The sequence below is a fragment of the Bombina bombina genome, chromosome 3, assembly GCF_027579735.1.
Source record: "Bombina bombina isolate aBomBom1 chromosome 3, aBomBom1.pri, whole genome shotgun sequence".
NCBI classification, from domain to species: Eukaryota; Metazoa; Chordata; class Amphibia; order Anura; family Bombinatoridae; genus Bombina; species Bombina bombina.
In genome coordinates this window covers 464,179,003-464,197,972 of record NC_069501.1, presented here as the reverse complement: position 1 = coordinate 464,197,972, position 18,970 = coordinate 464,179,003, and the positions used below count along the sequence as shown (strand labels likewise).

The window sequence follows — 18,970 nt, the reverse complement described above, 5'->3', positions numbered from 1 at the left end:
CAATGTTATTAACAATAAGTAAAACTATACATTATTCCAAAAACGCTTCCAGATGGGCTATATAAATGGATCATCTACAAAACATTTATGCAAAGACAAATCTAGTGTACAAAGTCTCTTTTTAACTACCTTAGTCCATGCAGTAGCTATACATTTTCTGGCAGTGGTTGTGTGTAGTTATGGATTTTGACATATCACATGCTCTTTCTATTTATTTTCTTAATGGGTTTTATGTGTTTGTGAGCCATCCATATAGGATAATTTTGAGAAATAATTTAGAATATCTTCTTATACATATATCTATAATCTTCCTGTTATATATTTCCTCAGAAAAAGCTGTAAAACCATCTTCTGAGTTTCGCATTAAGACCCTTGAAGAGATTCGCCAAGAAAAAGCCAGCCAGAAGCAGGAACAGGCTCCTACAGAACCGCTTCCCAGTGTCAAGGTGATTGCTACATCACAGCCCGCACTAAATATTCCCCCTAAGAAATTCTTTGAAGTTCAGGCAGAGAAAAGGAAGAGACAGCTGCAGGAAATGCTGAAAGATGGACAGCTAGGAGATGACCTGATGAATATTGGAATTCAAACCAATGAGATGAAAAAAGATGACAAACGGGTGCATCTTAAGCAGAAGGTTTCTGATCAAGAAGAGACCACGCAAACGCTTGAAAGTCAAGTTCACCATGTTCGGAAGAGGATTAGAATACAAAATGATATGAAGCAGGAGACTGGAGGAGAAAATGTTCCAGTTAGCACTAAGAAATCTATAAAAATTGCCCCTGTCCCCAACAGTTCTAGTGATGTGAAAGAAAAGTCCAATCAGATGGTAAATGTGCGGATTAAAACCCTGGAAGAAATCAGGAAGGAGAAAGCTCTTAGGCTGCAGAAAGCCATGAAGCCTCCAAAAGAGGAGACTGTAATACAGCCACAAGATCCAACTAACAGCAAAAAGGTTTTCGGAATCTCCAGACCAACAGGTAATTAATACAAAGAATTGTCAAAGTAAACATACAGATTTAAATAATCTGTAGTTACTTTGTCCCATGACCATTGAGATTTTCTTTCACATGTAGATTCAGATTATTAGTGTGCCTAATGCTATGTTGTGACTTGTGAAAGATTTTTAAATTATTAAGTTTGTTGTGACCCTTGGACCATTTCTTTTATTATATATTTTGTAGTGAATATAGAAGAAAAAAAAGAGGATGCTTCAACAGAACCTAGCTCTTCAGCTTCTCCCAGTGCTACTGTTGACTCTTCCAAGGTGAGACCATATATTTTCTATATCCAAATTCATGTTTGTGTGTGTATATACATGTGTGTGTGTGTGTGTATATATATATATATATATATATATTCTGTCATATATGGATGTTTTCTTTCATTTACTCTTATGACTGCTCTTTTTCAGTTTAAGGGCATTAGTTAACCATATTCCATAAATGTTGCTATTTTCATTGTCACAGATTAGCGTTGCACCTTCTGCTAACACTCCTGTCACGGCAACCCCTAAACTTTCCCAAGAGGAGGGAGTGAAACAGACAACACAATCTGTCTCAAAATTAGAGCCTACCATCAATATTGACTCCACCCCTACAGTAAAGCCTGTTAATTCCAGAGATTCTTTAGACATTAGTGGACTTAAACCAGAGGTTGACAAGAAGAAAGCAAGAGGTGAGTAAAATTGCAATCTCTTCTGTCCATTCAGGGTATTGGAGGCCAGGAACATGCTTTATATAGATCATAATGCTTATTTGTATGAATATAGGTTAAAATTGTGTATAGACACACATTTTTGTTCATGGTGGGAGTATATAGGCTTCTTCACACAAAAATAGGTATGGGGTAAAATTATGAAGCTACATTCACAGCTTTCGATGCTATGCAGAGCAGGCAAAATATTTAAAGGGATATTGAACTTGACTTTCAAGCGTTATGCATATAGCTTTCTTATTGTGTACTCCTTTTCTATCATGAAAGCATTAGAAGGCAAAATAAATCTATAGGAAAAGTGATTATTTAGCAGCTGAATTCAGACATTTCAATACGCCGTTTTGAAATGGAGTGGTTTTCCCTGATGACGTTTCCCAATAAGATTAGTTATGAAAATTGGCCTGAATTTGGGAGAGCGTGCACCACATCCCGAGAGAAATGTCAAAACAGGAAGTAATATCTTGTCTTATTGATTAGCTCTATTATAAGGAGGGAGCTCAACCCTCATAGGTGTTTTATGTGTATTAACTGCGCATGCATAAACTATGCAAGCGTCGGATCACCAATCATGATGCGCATCCACAACTGTATTAAAATATGTATATTTGTATTGGCTTTGTATTGGTAAGAAAATTTTTATCAAAAAAGGAAATAACTATAATCCTTTATTAAGAGGGGCTTATGTATATTACAAACCTTATTATTTGACATTGAACATGTTTAAGACTGATTGTAAAATTGCAGGAATGTCCCTTCAAAGGGACATAATACTGGTATGCTAAATCACTTGAAAGTTATGCAGCATAACTGTAAAAGCTGACATGAAAATATCACCTAAACATCTCTATAGGGCTGCAACTAACGATTTATTTTTATTGGCCGATTATTTTTTTGATTAATCGACTAATCCGATTAAAAAAAATCAATTTTCTCCTGTATTTAAAATAAAATACACATACTGAGTGTTACAAACCTAAAACTTTAGACTAAAACTTTGCATTAACACAACTGATGGTGTTGCGGTGCCTGAGATGCATAAGTAGTGGTTTGCCAATTTCACCAAGGTGATATATTTATCTTTCATAGCTCCATCAATGCAAAGTGTTTTCCTCCTTGGCAAGGGACCTCTCAATAAAGTAAGCTTGGACTTCATTCTAACAAAAAAATATCTTAAATATCTATATGCAATGGTAAATAACCAGCTATAAGGTTATTGAAAAAAAGATCTAGTCCGCTCTTAAAATAACAAGTATATGCTTATAGATGTTGAATCTGGTACATATCACAATTAAAAATTTAAAATAAGTCAAAAGTGCTAAGGACTGTATATTAATAACAGGACAAAGCCTTACACATCTATCTATACAGTACATATCAGCAATAGCAAGCGATCCGCTAATAATTGTTCAAACAGATAATGGTGCACATCAATTCAAATAACTCATCAATCTAGGACTGGGTGTAAATAACAAGCTCGGCACTGTACCATGCAAAGCATAGTCCTAAATCACCTGATTTAATATAAACAATCCAAATGATGGCTCCTATTATTTCAGGGTTGTACATAATCCCGGAGTAGTTGTAAACTTAAAAAAGAAACTTATACTGTCCTGAAAAAGGGAAAAGTAGATGTCCTTTAGGCCAAGGACATAACCATAAAACAAAATACCATGTGCAGTAGTTCATCGGGGTGGAGCAGCTGGTGCTGTGTTCAAACCAACTAATTGAAGACCAACTAATTGATAATGATTCGTTGACGGCTATTTTCATAATCGATTAGTATCGATTATATTGATTAGTTGTTGCAGCTCTACCTCTCTATGTAAAAAGGGTAGATATATAACTGGACAACATCACCCAAGACCAACTACACCGCACCCTAAACAAATCTTGCCCACCTATCTCCACAGACGCCAACTCCTCTGGCCGCAACCTCCACCGATGGATTACAGACTGCTTCAACACCCTCGCCCCCCTCAAAAAACCGTCCACCCGCCAAACCATCAACAAGGCCAGCTGGTTCACCCCGGCCCTCCAGGACTCCAAACGCCACTGCAGACGATTGGAAAGAACCTGGAGATCCAGCAAGACCCCTCTGGAAAAAGCTGCCTTTAAGGAAGCAATCACCACCCACCACCACCTCATAAAAACCGCAAAAAAAAAACAGCCATCCAAGACTCTAATGCACACAACAGCAAGGAATTGTTCTTAGTCATCAAGGAATTCTCTAAACCCAACAGCAACATCCCATCCTCCCAGGACCTCTGCAATACCCTCGCTGCACACTTCCACCGTAAGATCCTCGACATCTATGACAGTTTCACGCCTCATAACTCAACCTCCACCACCCACTCCCCTACACCCAATGACACCCTTCCCAAATTCGCCCCCACACCACAAACGGACTAGCTGGAGCCCCCTCATCACAGAGGACACCCTCAGAATCATGAAATCCATCCACTCCGGCTCACTCTCTGACCCATGTCCCCATCACGTATTCAACAAAGCAAGCAACACCATCGCCCCTGAACTCCGCCGCACCATCAACTGCTCCATCGAAACCGGCACCTTTCCGGATGTCTGGAAGCACACGGAACTGAAACCCCTGCTGAAGAAACCCTCGGCAGACCCCACGGGCCCGAATAACTACCACCCCATCTCTCTACTCCCCTTCCCGGCCAAAGTCATAGAGAAGTCCATAAACTTGCAACTTATTGACCGCATTGAGGCCAACCACAGCACCGAGACTGCCCTCGCCACCACAGATGACATCCGCGCCTTGCTCGACCGAGGAGAAACTGCCGCCCTCATCCTCCTAGACCTCTCAGCAGCTTTCAACTCTGTCGACCACAACACTCTCCGCACCCGCCTACACGACGCCGGCATCCGCAGCAAAGCCCTCGAATGGATCACCTCCTTCCTCACGGGCAGGACCCAGAAAGTCAGACTCCCGCCCTTCTCCAAACCCACACTAGTCAACTGCGGTGTACCGCAAGGCTCTTTGCTGAACCCCACCCTCTTCAACATCTACATGGCCCCTCTCCCCGCGATCGTCCAACGCCACAACCTCAACATAGTCTCCTACGTCGACGACACCCAGTTAATCATCTCACCCGAGATCCCACCAACGCCAAAAAGAACGTCCACGAAGGCCTGACAGCAGTCGACGCCTGGATGAATGACAACCGGCTCAAACTTAACACAGACAAAACCGAAGTCGTCCTCCTCTGACCCGTCCAACCCCAACAGACCACGCACGAAATCTAGGCTTCATCCTGGACTCCTCACTCTCTATGGACCGACAAATCAATGCCATCATCTCAACATGCTTCCACTTTCTTCACCTGCAGTGAAAAATCTTCAAGTGGATCCCTACCGAAACCAAGAAAACAGCCGCCTACGCCCTCGTCAGCAGCAGGTTGGACTACGGCAACGCACTCTACGATGGCTCCACCATCAAACTCCAAAAGAGACTCCAACGTATCCAGAACGCCTCAGCCAGACTCATCCTTAACATCCCTCTCCAATGCCACATCACTGAACACCTAAGGAACATTTCACTGGCTCCCCGTCAACAAGAGAATCCTCTTCAAACTCCTTACCCACGCGTTCAAGACCCTACACAACATCGGACCCAAATACATCAGCCACCGCATAAATTTCTACACCCCCGCCAGACAACTCCGATTGGCCGACCAAGCACTCGGTCATCCCCCGCATCAGCAAATCCATAGCGGGCGGAAGATCCTTTTCCCACATGGCAGCAAAGACATGGAACACCCTCCCACTGCACCTCAGACAATCCACCTCCCTTACAAAGTTCAGAAAGGACCTCAAAACCTGGCTCTGCGACTGAACGCCCATCCCCTCCCCCCCTCCTCCTATCCGCTTTCCCTTAGCGCCTTAAGACCCTCACGGGTGATTAGTTTGTGCTCTATAAGTACCCAATAGATAGATATATTACCTCAAAATTTCTTCAGCTCACCAGAGTACAACAAACACAGCCATTCAGCATTGTCTTGCATTGCTTTGCTGTGATCTCATGAAATTTCACTTAAATCTCATGAGATTACACAGTGAACTTCCTTGAACTGAATAGGAAAATAACATGACTGTGCCTGCACATGCTAGAAGCACACTCCCTTGGAAGTTCTGTGACTAAAGTCTCTTTTCAGTGGGTGTGAATGCTTCTTTTCTTTCTAATGGCAGTGAGAGTAGACAAAATCCATTCATAACCTATAGGAAATACTTCACTTGACCACCAGGAGGAGGCAGACACCCCAAACAGAGCATTAAATATCCCCTCCCATTTCCCCTAACCTCTCACTAGTTCTTTGCCTCGTTTCATGGAGGAAGGCAAAGAGAGGTGCTCTGCTGAAGATTTTGATATTGTCCCCAATGGATATTTTCCTGCAAGAGCGGACGGGAGTTGTTAAAAGCTATGTAAAATCCTTTTGGCAGAGTTTTGGGTTATGCTTGCTTCTGGGTGTTGCAGGGAAGTTCCCATGCCTCCTTCCAGTGTGTTTTAGCTATCCTCCCTTTCTAGGCACACAGTGTTAGTTACACTGATTTTCCTTTGTGTTACTGACCCAGTCAGGATGTAGAAGAACACTAATAGCAAATGTGTAAATCCTAGTTATACCTTCCTTCCCTCTAATGGCAGGAGTAGGGGGCAGTGGACAGCTTATCAGCAGGCTGATCATATCCCCATATACAGAGAAGGGTATGGTATTGTGCCCATAAAGTTAATTACCTATTTGGGGGGCAAGTGACTGGTATATGAGACCTCAGGTGACTGGGCCTGGACTTTATCGTTTCTACTGTCACTTGAAGTAAGGGAGCCTTTTTACCCCAGGATAAGAAATTTAGAACTAAGGGACGTTCTATGGGACGTTTTCGCTCCTTTCGTTAGAACTTCAACAACCAAGTTTGAAACGCCCAGGAATATCTGGAATCCAAACTCGGTGTGGAACAAGAACAAATAGCCCAGGAAATCGACCCCAGGCATCAAGTTAGCATGGAGGGTTGTACCCCGACCTGGGCTCAGGTCAAGTAGGGGGCAGGTTATCTCTGTTTCAGGAAGTTTTGCTCAGTCCATTTAGGGCCCTTGCGTTCTGGACATCATATCTCAGGGATACCAAATAGGTTTCTGATCTCGCCCTCCAAGGGCAGGTTTTTTCTTTCAATGATCTCAGGGAAACCAGAAAAGAGAACAGCCTTTCTACACTGTGTAGAGGATCTGGTATCTATGGGAATTGTCCCAGTGCCTCAGGTAGAGGGTTCTATTCAAACCTCTTCATTTTTTCCAAAAAGGAGGGCGCCTTTCATCCCATCTTAGACCTGAATTGCCTCAACAAATTCGTAAGGGTACCTTCTTTCACAATGGAAACTATCCGGTCCATTCTTCCTATTGTGTCGGTGGGTCAGTTCATGACCACCATACAGCTGAAGGATGCATACCTTCACATTCCTATTCACCAAGATCATCACCATTATCTATCCTTTCCTGGACAAGCATTATAAATTTATAGCGATCCCATTTGGTTTAGCTACAGCTCCCAGGATCTTTACAAGGGTGCTGGGGTCTCTCCTTGCTTTAGTCAGACTACAGGTGCTTGCTGTGGCACTTAGACGACATTCAGGCGCCATCTTTACATTTAGCGAAACATCTCATACAGAGAGGTTACTCTGGTATCTTCGGGTGCATGGCTGGAAGTTAAACCTAGAGAAGAGTTCTCTCACCCCCGACACAAGAGTGAGCTTTCTAGGGATCATCATAGATTCTATCAGCATGCATATTTATCTCATAGATCAATGCAGGAAGAAGCTTCAAGCTGCCTGGCGCCTCCTTCACTCCTCTTTTCGGCCTCTGGTGGCTCAATGCATGAAAGTGGTAGGTCTTATGGTTGCGGCTTCGGACACTATTCTGTTTGCTCGCTTTCATCTGAGACCTCTACAATTATGTATGCTAAGGCAATGGAATGGAAATCATTTAGATATATCTCTGGATCCAGAGACGAGAGAGTCTCTCTTTGCTGGTAGCTGTCTCGAGAACCCACTCTCCAGGGAATGTGTTTCCAGCGCCTATACTGGGAAATTATAACAGACGCGAGTTTGACAGACTGTGGTGCCATGAGCCTATGAATTCCATTGATATCAAATTATTAAAGGACCATTCAATGTGGTAGAATAACAGGTTGGCTCGTTTGTCAGATGTTCAGTCATTTGTTCAAGCTATTGCTAGAATTAGACCTGTTTTCAAACCTATTACTCCTCCATGGAGCCTTAATCTTGTTATTATAGTTCTTCTCCGTTTGAGCCTATTCATTCCATTGATATAAAGTTATTAAAGGACCATTTAATGTAGTAGAATTGCATAATTAACAAGTGCATAATAAAAAGACAATGATTCAACACCTACTCCGAATTTCAAATAAGCTGTAGATTTTTTTTTTTCTGACACATTTATTTTTTCTCCCGTTTTCCGGCCCCCTGTATCATGTGACAGACATCAGCCAATCACAGACTAGTATACATTTACCCTGTGAGCTTGTGCAAATGCTCAGTAGGTTATTGTTCCCCAGAAAGTGTGAATATAAAAAGACTGTGCAAAATTTGACAATGGAATTAAATTTGGAATTGTCTTGATACTGCATGCTCTACCTGAATCATAAAAGTGTCCCTTTAACTTGGAAAGTGTTATTTTTGTTCGTTATCTCCTCTGCTCATAGAGTGTCAGAATTGTCTGCTCTCCAGTGTGACCCGCCTTATCTAGTATTCCATTTGAATAAGACTCTACTTCCGACAAAGATAAGGTTTTTACCTAAGGTTGTGTCAACTCACAATATCAATCAAATTGTTGTTCCGTCTTTGTCCCAATCCTTCTTCCTCTAGTAGAGGTTATTGCATAATCTGGATGTGGTTAGAGCTTTAAAGTTTTTTTTTTCATTCTACCAATTAATTTCGTTAGTCATCTTCCTTGTTTATCCTGTACTCTGGTAAGCGCAAAGGTCATAAAGCCACAGCTTCTGGCTCAGAAGTTTGATTCACATGGGTTATTCAGAGGTGGCTCTGCAGCCTCCATCCCGGATTATGGAACATTCTACCTGTGCGGTGTCTACTTCCTGGGCCTTCCAAGAATGAGGCTTTGGTTGAACACACCTATAAGGCTGCTACCTGATCTTCTTTACATACTTACTTTCATCAATTTCCACTTAATTGATGTTTTTGTCTCAGCTGAGGCATCTTTTGGGACAAATGTTCTTCAAGCGGTGGTGCCTAGTAATTAGGACTGCTTTTCCCTACCCTTTCCTCCCTTAAAAATGTTTGTAGACTCCACAGCTTGGGTATTAGTTTCCCATAGGTTATGAATGGGTTTCATGGACTCTCACTGCCAGTAGAAAGAAAATATAATTTATGCTTACCTGATACATTTTTTTCTTTCTTGGCAGTGAGAGTCCACAAACCCGCCCGGAAATAGTGTAGTGGCGGCAGTCTTACGGCACAGCCTTACCCTTTTTTATCTTTCTACTTTTCCTTATACTCGGCATGAACTACTGGGAGATTAGGGGAAGTGGTAGGGATATCTAATGCTCTTCCTAGTGGCCAGTTAAAGTACTTCCCATAGGTTATGAATGTATTTTGTGGACTCTCACTGCCAAGAAAGAAAAAAAAAACGGGTAAGCAAAAATTATATTTTTTACATAGAGATGTTCAGGTGATCTTCTATAGTCGGCTTTTTACAGCTATGCTGCATCACTTTCAAGTACATCAACATTTAGGTATCATATCGCTTTAAGATGCAGAAACTGCTTGTTTGAGGTGATTGACATGCCCTGCTCTTGCACAATTGGCGGCGCAGGGCAGGGGGCAGCATTGCACAAGAAACCTATTGTGCAATGTTAAATTTTGTTGTGCAATGCAGCATCACAAGCGGCGATTGCAGTTTTACCTGTCATTCTACAATAATGATAAATTTTGCTGAGTCCAACAGTAGCTCACCTCCTCTGGTTAGTCACAAATGCATAAAATACAATATAACACACCAGTACTTCTCTAGTCTCAAAATGTATTGTATATCATCCATAATAAAGACACATTTACAAAAATATTTTTACTACACTCTAGTGCCATCTGTTGATCACAATTATAATGCACATTTAAAAACTACATAAATAACTCAACCTATTAGCTCCAATTAACTCCACTACCGCTCCTATTTACATCACACAACTGATTATTGCATACAGTAAAAAAAATAAATTCTTCTGTATAAAAATGTGTTATAGAAGAGAGGACCAATCATTCTCTCGATTTATTCCTACTGGTTGTAAAGCATCTAAAGTATAAATCCAATGTTTCCCTTCTTTGTTACAATTGTTCTGTCACCCCTTTTCTTTCCTCCCCATGTCAATCATTTGAAAACGTAATTGTGACATTCCATGTTAAGTTTCCACAAAATGGTGGGCAACCGGGGCGGTTATATTTTTAGTTCTAATATTGGATTTATGCATAATAACTCTGTATCTGTTTACAGGAAAACCAAGAGTAAATGTAGAGCCACGTGTGGTGAAGAACAGAACAACTTCCAAAAAATCCAATAAAAGAAAAAATCATGAAAGGCCAGCAGTTGCTGCTGTGAGACCGCTGAGTCCTGCAGCGACATCCTTGGAAAAACAGGAGACACCTAGTAATGAATCCTTGGTAAGTAGTGTAAAGGCTTTTAACTTCAGCATGCTAAAAAGGGATAGCGGCTGACTTTTTATAATAACTTTTATAAGCATAGATTTGTCTGTCAATATTTTAAAAGGAAATTGTAAACAATATTGATATTTAACGATTCTTAAAGGGACAGTTTAGTCAAAATTAAACTTTCATTATTCCGATAGGGCATGCAAATTTAAAGGGACAGTCTAGTATAAATTAAACTTTCATTATTCAGATAGGACTTTTAATTTTAATCAACTTTCTAATTTACTTTTATCATTAAATTTGCTTTTTTCTATTGGTATTCTTAGTTGAAAGCTAAACCAAGGTAGGATCATATGCTAATTTCTAAGCCCTTGAAGGCTGTCTCTTATTTGAATGCATGTAACAGTTTTTCACAGCCAGAGGGCGTTGGTTCATGTGTGCCATATAGATAACATTGTGCTCACGCCTATGGAGTTACTTATGAGTCAGCACTGATTGGCTAAAATGCAAGTCTGCCATAAGAACTGAAAAAAGGGGCAGTCTGCAGAGGCTTAAATACAAGGTAATTACAGGGGTAAAAAGTATATTATAATATAAACGTGTTGGTTGTGCAAAACTGGGGAGTGGGTAATAAAGGGATTATCGTATTACACAATAACAATTCTGCAGTAGACTGTCCTTTAAGTAAAAATCAAATCAAGAGTTTGATATTTGTCTTGCAAATCATGCATGAAAATCGCAGAAAATAAATTGCAAAGTTTATTTACACTCATCTCCTCTTGTGTGACCATTTTAGTCTGCATGTGCATTGCCTAGGGACGGGAGTGGTGAGCAGTGATGTCACTGCACCTGATTACCCCAGTCCTTTTTTACTTTTTTTCTTTATGGTATATTTGGGGAGCTTAGTAGATGTGGTTTGATACTATTATTTAATGTCCACTGGATGCACCAGATGCTTTTGCAACAATTCTTTATACAAATGTGTATTCTTTAATTAAATAATTTCTAATGTTGTGGCTTTGAGAAAGTACGAGGTGTGGGGGGGAATCTTGCACTGAAGATTGAGAGAATTCCATTCATAATATAATTGCTTGGATTATAGCTCACTTAACGGTGTTCCTTGTCACATTTTATCTGGCTAATATTTTAGAACATTACACACTTAAAGGGACACTGAACACAAATTTTTTTCTTTGGTTCAGATAGAGCATGCAATTTTAAACAACTCTCTAATTTACTCCTATTATCACTTTTTCTTCGTTCTCTTGCTTTCTTTATTTGAAAAAGAATGCATCTAAGCTATTTTTTTTTTGGTTCAGAACCATGGAAAGATCTTGTTTATTGGTAGGTGAATTTACCCACCAATCAGCAAGAACAACACAGTGTGTTCACCAAAAATGGGCCAGTATCTAAACTTACATTCTTGCATTTCAAATAAAGATACAAAGAGAATGAAAAGAATTTGATAATAGGAGTAAATTAGAAAGTTGCTTAAAATTGCATGCTTTGTTTGAATCACGATAGAAAAAAAATTGGGTTCAGTGTCCCTTTAACATTTTCCTATAGTAAACCTGGTACATGCCATCATGACAAACTTTGTTGGGCACTTTTCAAAGTGGTAAAATCTACCAATCGTATTTCACTACAATTATGTAGTTCACTTCTTGTGTTACACTACAACTTTCTGTGAAAAACTTTAATAGCTGAACAAAACTATCTAATCAAATCCGTTTCTCCTGCACAGCTGCCAGCTGTACAGGAAATTAATCTAACCATGGCACTGCCCTGCATATGTGTGTTCAATGTACAAATTGCTCACACACACAATTCATTCTCTCTCTCCCTTTTCTATTTCTATATTCTCTCTCTTCTATCTCTCTCTCCTCTCTTTCTCTCTCTCTCTATGTGTATATATATATATATATATATATATATATATATATATATATATATATATATATATATATATATAGATTCGTGATAGAGAGAATCAAAGACAAACATTACACATTAAAAGGTAACAAAGAAAATCCTGGTGAGTGCATCCTTTCTTTGATATGCTCTATCTATACCGTGGAAGCACCCTGGGTAGCTATCTGACAAAACCGTGAGTGCTGGCCTATTGTACATTCATATAGATAGATAGATAGATATAGAAATATATATATATATTAATTTTGTCAAGATATTCGATTCACAAAGTAGAAATATATTGCAAAGTTTTAATGTGTTTAAGGTCCCATTAAGAAAAAACTTTTCTTTACAAATAAGTGCTACTAGAAAGGCTAGTTTGACCAATTTAAAGGGACATGAAACCCACATTTTTTCTTTCATGATTTAGAAAGAGCATGTCATTTTAAACAACTTTCTAATTTACTTCTAATATCTAATTTGCTTCATTTTCTTGATATCACTTGCTGAAAAACACATCTAGATATGCTCAGTAGCTGCTTATTGGTTGCTGCACAGAGGCCTCGTGTGATTGGCTCAGACATGTGCATTGCTATTTCTTCAACAAAGGATATCTAAAGAATTGAGCAAATTAGATAATAGAAGTAAATTGGAAAGTTGTTTAAAATTACACGCCCTATCTGAATCATGAAAGTTTAATTTTGACTAGACTGTCCCTTTAAAGGGCCACTGTAAGTAAATATTTTCTATGCCTGTTACTAATTACCCCAAATACGCTTTTTATCAATAGCATTTCATTAACATATCTCTACCGTATATCAGAAATCTTGTCTGCAAATTTAATTGTTTTCCAAACCCACTCCGTGGGTATCCTTTGCTCTGTACCAATCCGTTTACAATACCTAGGTTTCAAAATGGCGCTTTAAACACAAAGTTATTGGTTTAAGTATTTTGAACACGCAGTGCTGAAAATAGTGGGTAGGATAACGTGACATCATCGGTGAATAAAAGATATAACTTTTAGAACGTTATAAAACTTCGTTTTGGAGAAAATATAGGTCAGTAGGTTTTAATTCATGTTTATTAACTTTAATATGTTAGTTGTTTAGCTTAAAAATTATAACAGAAAGTAATCCTTTAAGTACATTACAACTTCATATCATCCCATATCAAAATGATTGTAATTCCTACATTTTGCAAGAATAGTTTTTTTTAAATAATATAATTTTTGGGTATATTTTCGGTTCCCTATATGGGGCATTACACTGTCCCTTTAAAAAACATAAAAGTAGATTTATTAAAAACATTTTTCCAACAATGGAGAATAAATACATTTAAAATGCCCTTGTTTATATTCAAAAGTAAAAAAATAATTTCCCTTAAAGGGACACTGAACCCATTTTTTTTTCTTTTGTGATTCAGATAGAGCATGCAATTTTAAGCAACTTTCCAATTTACTCCTATTATTATTTTTTCTTCATTCTCTTGCTATCTTTATTTGAAAAAGAAAGTCCAGAACCTTGGACAGCAGTTGTTTATTGGTGGATCAATTTATCCACCAATCAGCAAGAACAACCCAGGTTGTTCACCAAAATGGGCCGGCATTTAAACTTGCATACTTGATTTTCAAATAAAGATACCAAAAGAATGAAGAACATTTGCTAATATGAGTAAATTATAAAGTTGCTTAAAATTGCATGCTCTGTCTGAATCACAAAAGAAATTTTTTGGGTTCAGTGTCCCTTTAATAAAATTACAGAAGGATTTTTAGAGCTCTGGTAATATGGTCACTTACAATCTTTTTATATGATCCATCTCTTCCTTATGTCCTCTACAGCTTCCAGCGGCTGATTCCAGTCTCACAGAGAATGTTCCTGCAAGTGATGTGTCACCTAAGTGTCTTCAGAAAAGGTGAGTAAGGGACACATACAAGATTAAACTTGTCAGTAGCCTAAGAATCTAAACAGTAAAGTCGAAACTAAACTTTCATGATTCACATAGAGCATGAAGTTTTAAACAACTTTAAAATTTACTTATATTACCAAATTTGCTTTGTTTTCTTGTATCCTTTGTTAAAGAGTAAACCTAGGTTGGCTTGTAGGACCTCTGTAGTGTAAACTTGTCTTAAAGGGACAGTTTACTCAAAAATTTTCTCCCCTTTAATTTGTTCCCAATGATCCACTTTACCTTCTGGAGTGTATTAAATTGTTTACAAGTAGCTCCTTTACCCTTATATTGGCATTTGAAATTGTTGATTTAGCATGTGGTATCCCCACCTATTCTGAAAGTTTGTGGCCACGCGTACCAGCTATAGATAAGCTTTGTAAACACAGCCAGCAGAAGAAATTTCACTCCCAGTGCGATATAGCAGAGATAAGGTAATAAAATGTTGATTTCTTTCATGTAATTAGCAAGAGTCCATGAGCTAGTGACATATGGGATATACATTCCTACCAGGAGGGGCAAAGTTTCCCAAACCTCAAAATGCCTATAAATACACCCCTCACCACACCCACAATTCAGTTTTACAAACTTTGCCTCCGATGGAGGTGGTGAAGTAAGTTTGTGCTAGATTCTACGTTGATATGCGCTCCGCAGCAAGTTGGAGCCCGGTTTTCCTCTCAGCGTGCAGTGAATGTCAGAGGGATGTGAGGAGAGTATTGCCTATTTGAATGCAGTGATCTCCTTCTACGGGGTCTATTTCATAGGTTCTCTGTTATCGGTCGTAGAGATTCATCTCTTACCTCCCTTTTCAGATCGACGATATACTCTTATATATACCATTACCTCTGCTGATTCTCGTTTCAGTACTGGTTTGGCTTTCTACAAACATGTAGATGTCCTGGGGTAAGTAAATCTTATTTTCTGTGACACTCTAAGCTATGGTTGGGCACTTTGTTTATAAAGTTCTAAATATATGTATTCAAACATTTATTTGCCTTGACTCAGAATGTTCAACATTCCTTATTTTTCAGACAGTCAGTTTCATATTTGGGATAATGCATTTGAATTAAACATTTTTTCTTACCTTCAAAAATTTGACTCTTTTTCCCTGTGGGCTGTTAGGCTCGCGGGGGCTGAAAATGCTTCATTTTATTGCGTCATTTTTGGCGCAGACTTTTTTGGCGCAAAAAATCTTTTCCGTTTCCGGCGTCATACGTGTCGCCGGAAGTTGCGTCATTTTTTGGCGTTATTTTGCGCCAAAAGTGTCGGCGTTCCGGATGTGGCGTCATTTTTGGCGCCAAAAGCATTTAGGCGCCAAATAATGTGGGCGTCTTATTTGGCGCTAAAAAATATGGGCGTCGCTTTTGTCTCCACATTATTTAAATCTCATTTTTCATTGCTTCTGGTTGCTAGAAGCTTGTTCTTTGGCATTTTTTCCCATTCCTGAAACTGTCATTTAAGGAATTTGATCAATTTTGCTTTATATGTTGTTTTTTCTCTTACATATTGCAAGATGTCTCACGTTGCATCTGAGTCAGAAGATACTACAGGAAAATCGCTGTCTAGTGCTGGATCTACCAAAGCTAAGTGTATCTGCTGTAAACTTTAGGTAGCTATTCCTCCGGCTGTTGTTTGTATTAATTGTCATGACAAACTTGTTAATGCAGATAATATTTCCTTTAGTAAAGTACCATTGTCTGTTGCAGTTCCTTCAACATCTAAAGTGCAGAATGTTCCTGATAACATAAGAGATTTTGTTTCTGAATCCATAAAGAAGGCTATGTCTGTTATTTCTCCTTCTAGTAAACGTAAAAAATCTTTTAAAACTTCTCTCCCTACAGATGAATTTTTAAATGAACATCATCATTCTGATTCTGATGACTCTTCTGGTTCAGAGGATTCTGTCTCAGAGATTGATGCTGATAAATCTTCATATTTATATAAAATGGAATTTATTCGTTCTTTACTTAAAGAAGTACTAATTGCTTTAGAAATAGAGGATTCTGGTCCTCTTGATACTAATTCTAAACGTTTGGATAAGGTATTTAAATCTCCTGTGGTTATTCCAGAAGTTTTTCCTGTTCCTAATGCTATTTCTGCAGTAATTTCCAAAGAATGGGATAAATTGGGTAATTCATTTACTCCTTCTAAACGTTTTAAGCAATTATATCCTGTGCCGTCTGACAGATTAGAATTTTGGGACAAAATCCCTAAAGTTGATGGGGCTATTTCTACCCTTGCTAAACGTACTACTATTCCTACGTCAGATGGTACTTCGTTTAAGGATCCTTTAGATAGGAAAATTGAATCCTTTCTAAGAAAAGCTTATCTGTGTTCAGGTAATCTTCTTAGACCTGCTATATCTTTGGCTGATGTTGCTGCAGCTTCAACTTTTTGGTTGGAAACTTTAGCGCAACAAGTAACAGATCATGATTCTCATGATATTATTATTCTTCTTCAGCATGCTAATAATTTTATCTGTGATGCCATTTTTGATATTATCAGAGTTGATGTCAGGTTTATGTCTCTAGCTATTTTAGCTAGAAGAGCTTTATGGCTTAAGACTTGGAATGCTGATATGGCTTCTAAATCAACTCTACTTTCCATTTCTTTCCAGGGTAACAAATTATTTGGTTCTCAGTTGGATTCTATTATCTCAACTGTTACTGGTGGGAAAGGAACTTTTTTACCACAGGATAAAAAATCTAAAGGTAAAAACAGGGCTAATAATCGTTTTCGTTCCTTTCGTTTCAACAAAGAACAAAAGCCTAATCCTTCATCCTCAGGAGCAGTTTCAGTTTGGAAACCATCTCCAGTCTGGAATAAATCCAAGCCTGCTAGAAAGGCAAAGCCTGCTTCTAAGTCCTCATGAAGGTGCGGCCCTCATTCCAGCTCAGCTGGTAGGGGGCAGGTTACGTTTTTTCAAAGAAATTTGGATCAATTCTGTTCACAATCTTTGGATTCAGAACATTGTTTCAGGAGGGTACAGAATTGGTTTCAAGATGAGACCTCCTGCAAAGAGATTTTTTCTTTCCCGTGTCCCAGTAAATCCAGTGAAAGCTCAAGCATTTCTGAATTGTGTTTCAGATCTAGAGTTGGCTGGAGTAATTATGCCAGTTCCGGAACAGGGGATGGGGTTTTATTCAAATCTCTTCATTGTACCAAAGAAGGAGAATTCCTTCAGACCAGTTCTGGATCTAAAAATATTGAATCGTTATGTAAGGATACCAACGTTCAAGATGGTAACTGTAAGGACTATCTTGCCTTTTGTTCAGCAAGGGCATTATATGTCCACAATAGATTTACAGGATGCATATCTGCATATTCCGATTCATCCAGATCATTATCAGTTCCTGAGATTCTCTTTTCTGGACAAGCATTACCAGTTTGTGGCTCTGCCGTTTGGCCTAGCTACAGCTCCAAGAATTTTTACAAAGGTTCTCGGTGCCCTTCTGTCTGTAATCAGAGAACAGGGTATTGTGGTATTTCCTTATTTGGACGATATCTTGGTACTTGCTCAGTCTTTACATTTAACAGAATCTCATACGAATCGACTTTTGTTGTTTCTTCAAGATCATGGTTGGAGGATCAATTTACCAAAAAGTTCATTGATTCCTCAGACAAGGGTAACCTTTCTGGGTTTCCAGATAGATTCAGTGTCCATGACTCTGTCTTTAACAGACAAGAGACGTCTAAAATTGATTTCAGCTTGTCGAAACCTTCAGTCACAATCATTCCCTTCGGTAGCCTTATGCATGGAAATTCTAGGTCTTATGACTGCTGCATCGGACGCGATCCCCTTTGCTCGTTTTCACATGCGACCTCTTCAGCTCTGTATGCTGAATCAATGGTGCAAGGATTACACAAAGATATCTCAATTAATATCTTTAAAACCGATTGTTCGACACTCTCTAACGTGGTGGACAGATCACCATCGTTTAATTCAGGGGGCTTCTTTTGTGCTTCCGACCTGGACTGTAATTTCAACAGATGCAAGTCTCACAGGTTGGGGAGCTGTGTGGGGATCTCTGACGGCACAAGGAGTTTGGGAATCTCAGGAGGTGAGATTACCGATCAATATTTTGGAACTCCGTGCAATTTTCAGAGCTCTTCAGTTTTGGCCTCTTCTGAAGAGAGAATCGTTCATTTGTTTTCAGACAGACAATGTCACAACTGTGGCATACATCAATCATCAAGGAGGGACTCACAGTCCTCTGGCTATGAAAGAAGTATCTCGAATTTTGGTTTGGGCGGAATCCAGCTCCTGTCTAATCTCTGCGGTTCATATCCCAGGTGTGGACAATTGGGAAGCGGATTATCTCAGTCGCCAAACGTTGCATCCGGGCGAATGGTCTCTTCACCCAGAGGTATTTCTTCAGATTGTTCAAATGTGGGAACTTCCAGAAATAGATCTGATGGCGTCTCATCTAAACAAGAAACTTCCCAGATATCTGTCCAGATCCCGGGATCCTCAGGCGGAGGCAGTGGATGCATTATCACTTCCTTGGAAGTATCATCCTGCCTATATCTTTCCGCCTCTAGTTCTTCTTCCAAGAGTAATCTCCAAGATTCTGAAGGAATGCTCGTTTGTTCTGCTTGTAGCTCCAGCATGGCCTCACAGGTTTTGGTATGCGGATCTTGTCCGGATGGCCTCTTGCCAACCGTGGACTCTTCCGTTAAGACCAGACCTTCTGTCACAAGGTCCTTTTT

General features: G+C 39.3%; 1 protein-coding gene across 1 annotated transcript in view; it reads left to right on the top strand.

Annotated features, from left to right (window-relative positions):
- Positions 1 to 18,970, top strand: part of ZC3H11A (zinc finger CCCH-type containing 11A) — a 60,270-nt gene that overhangs the window by 37,583 nt on the left and 3,717 nt on the right. Inside the window, exons 14-18 of the mRNA XM_053706715.1 lie at positions 331 to 978; positions 1,183 to 1,265; positions 1,468 to 1,675; positions 10,251 to 10,417; positions 14,154 to 14,227. Coding sequence (XP_053562690.1) covers positions 331 to 978; positions 1,183 to 1,265; positions 1,468 to 1,675; positions 10,251 to 10,417; positions 14,154 to 14,227 — 1,180 coding nt within the window. The remainder of the gene's footprint in view (positions 1 to 330; positions 979 to 1,182; positions 1,266 to 1,467; positions 1,676 to 10,250; positions 10,418 to 14,153; positions 14,228 to 18,970) is intronic.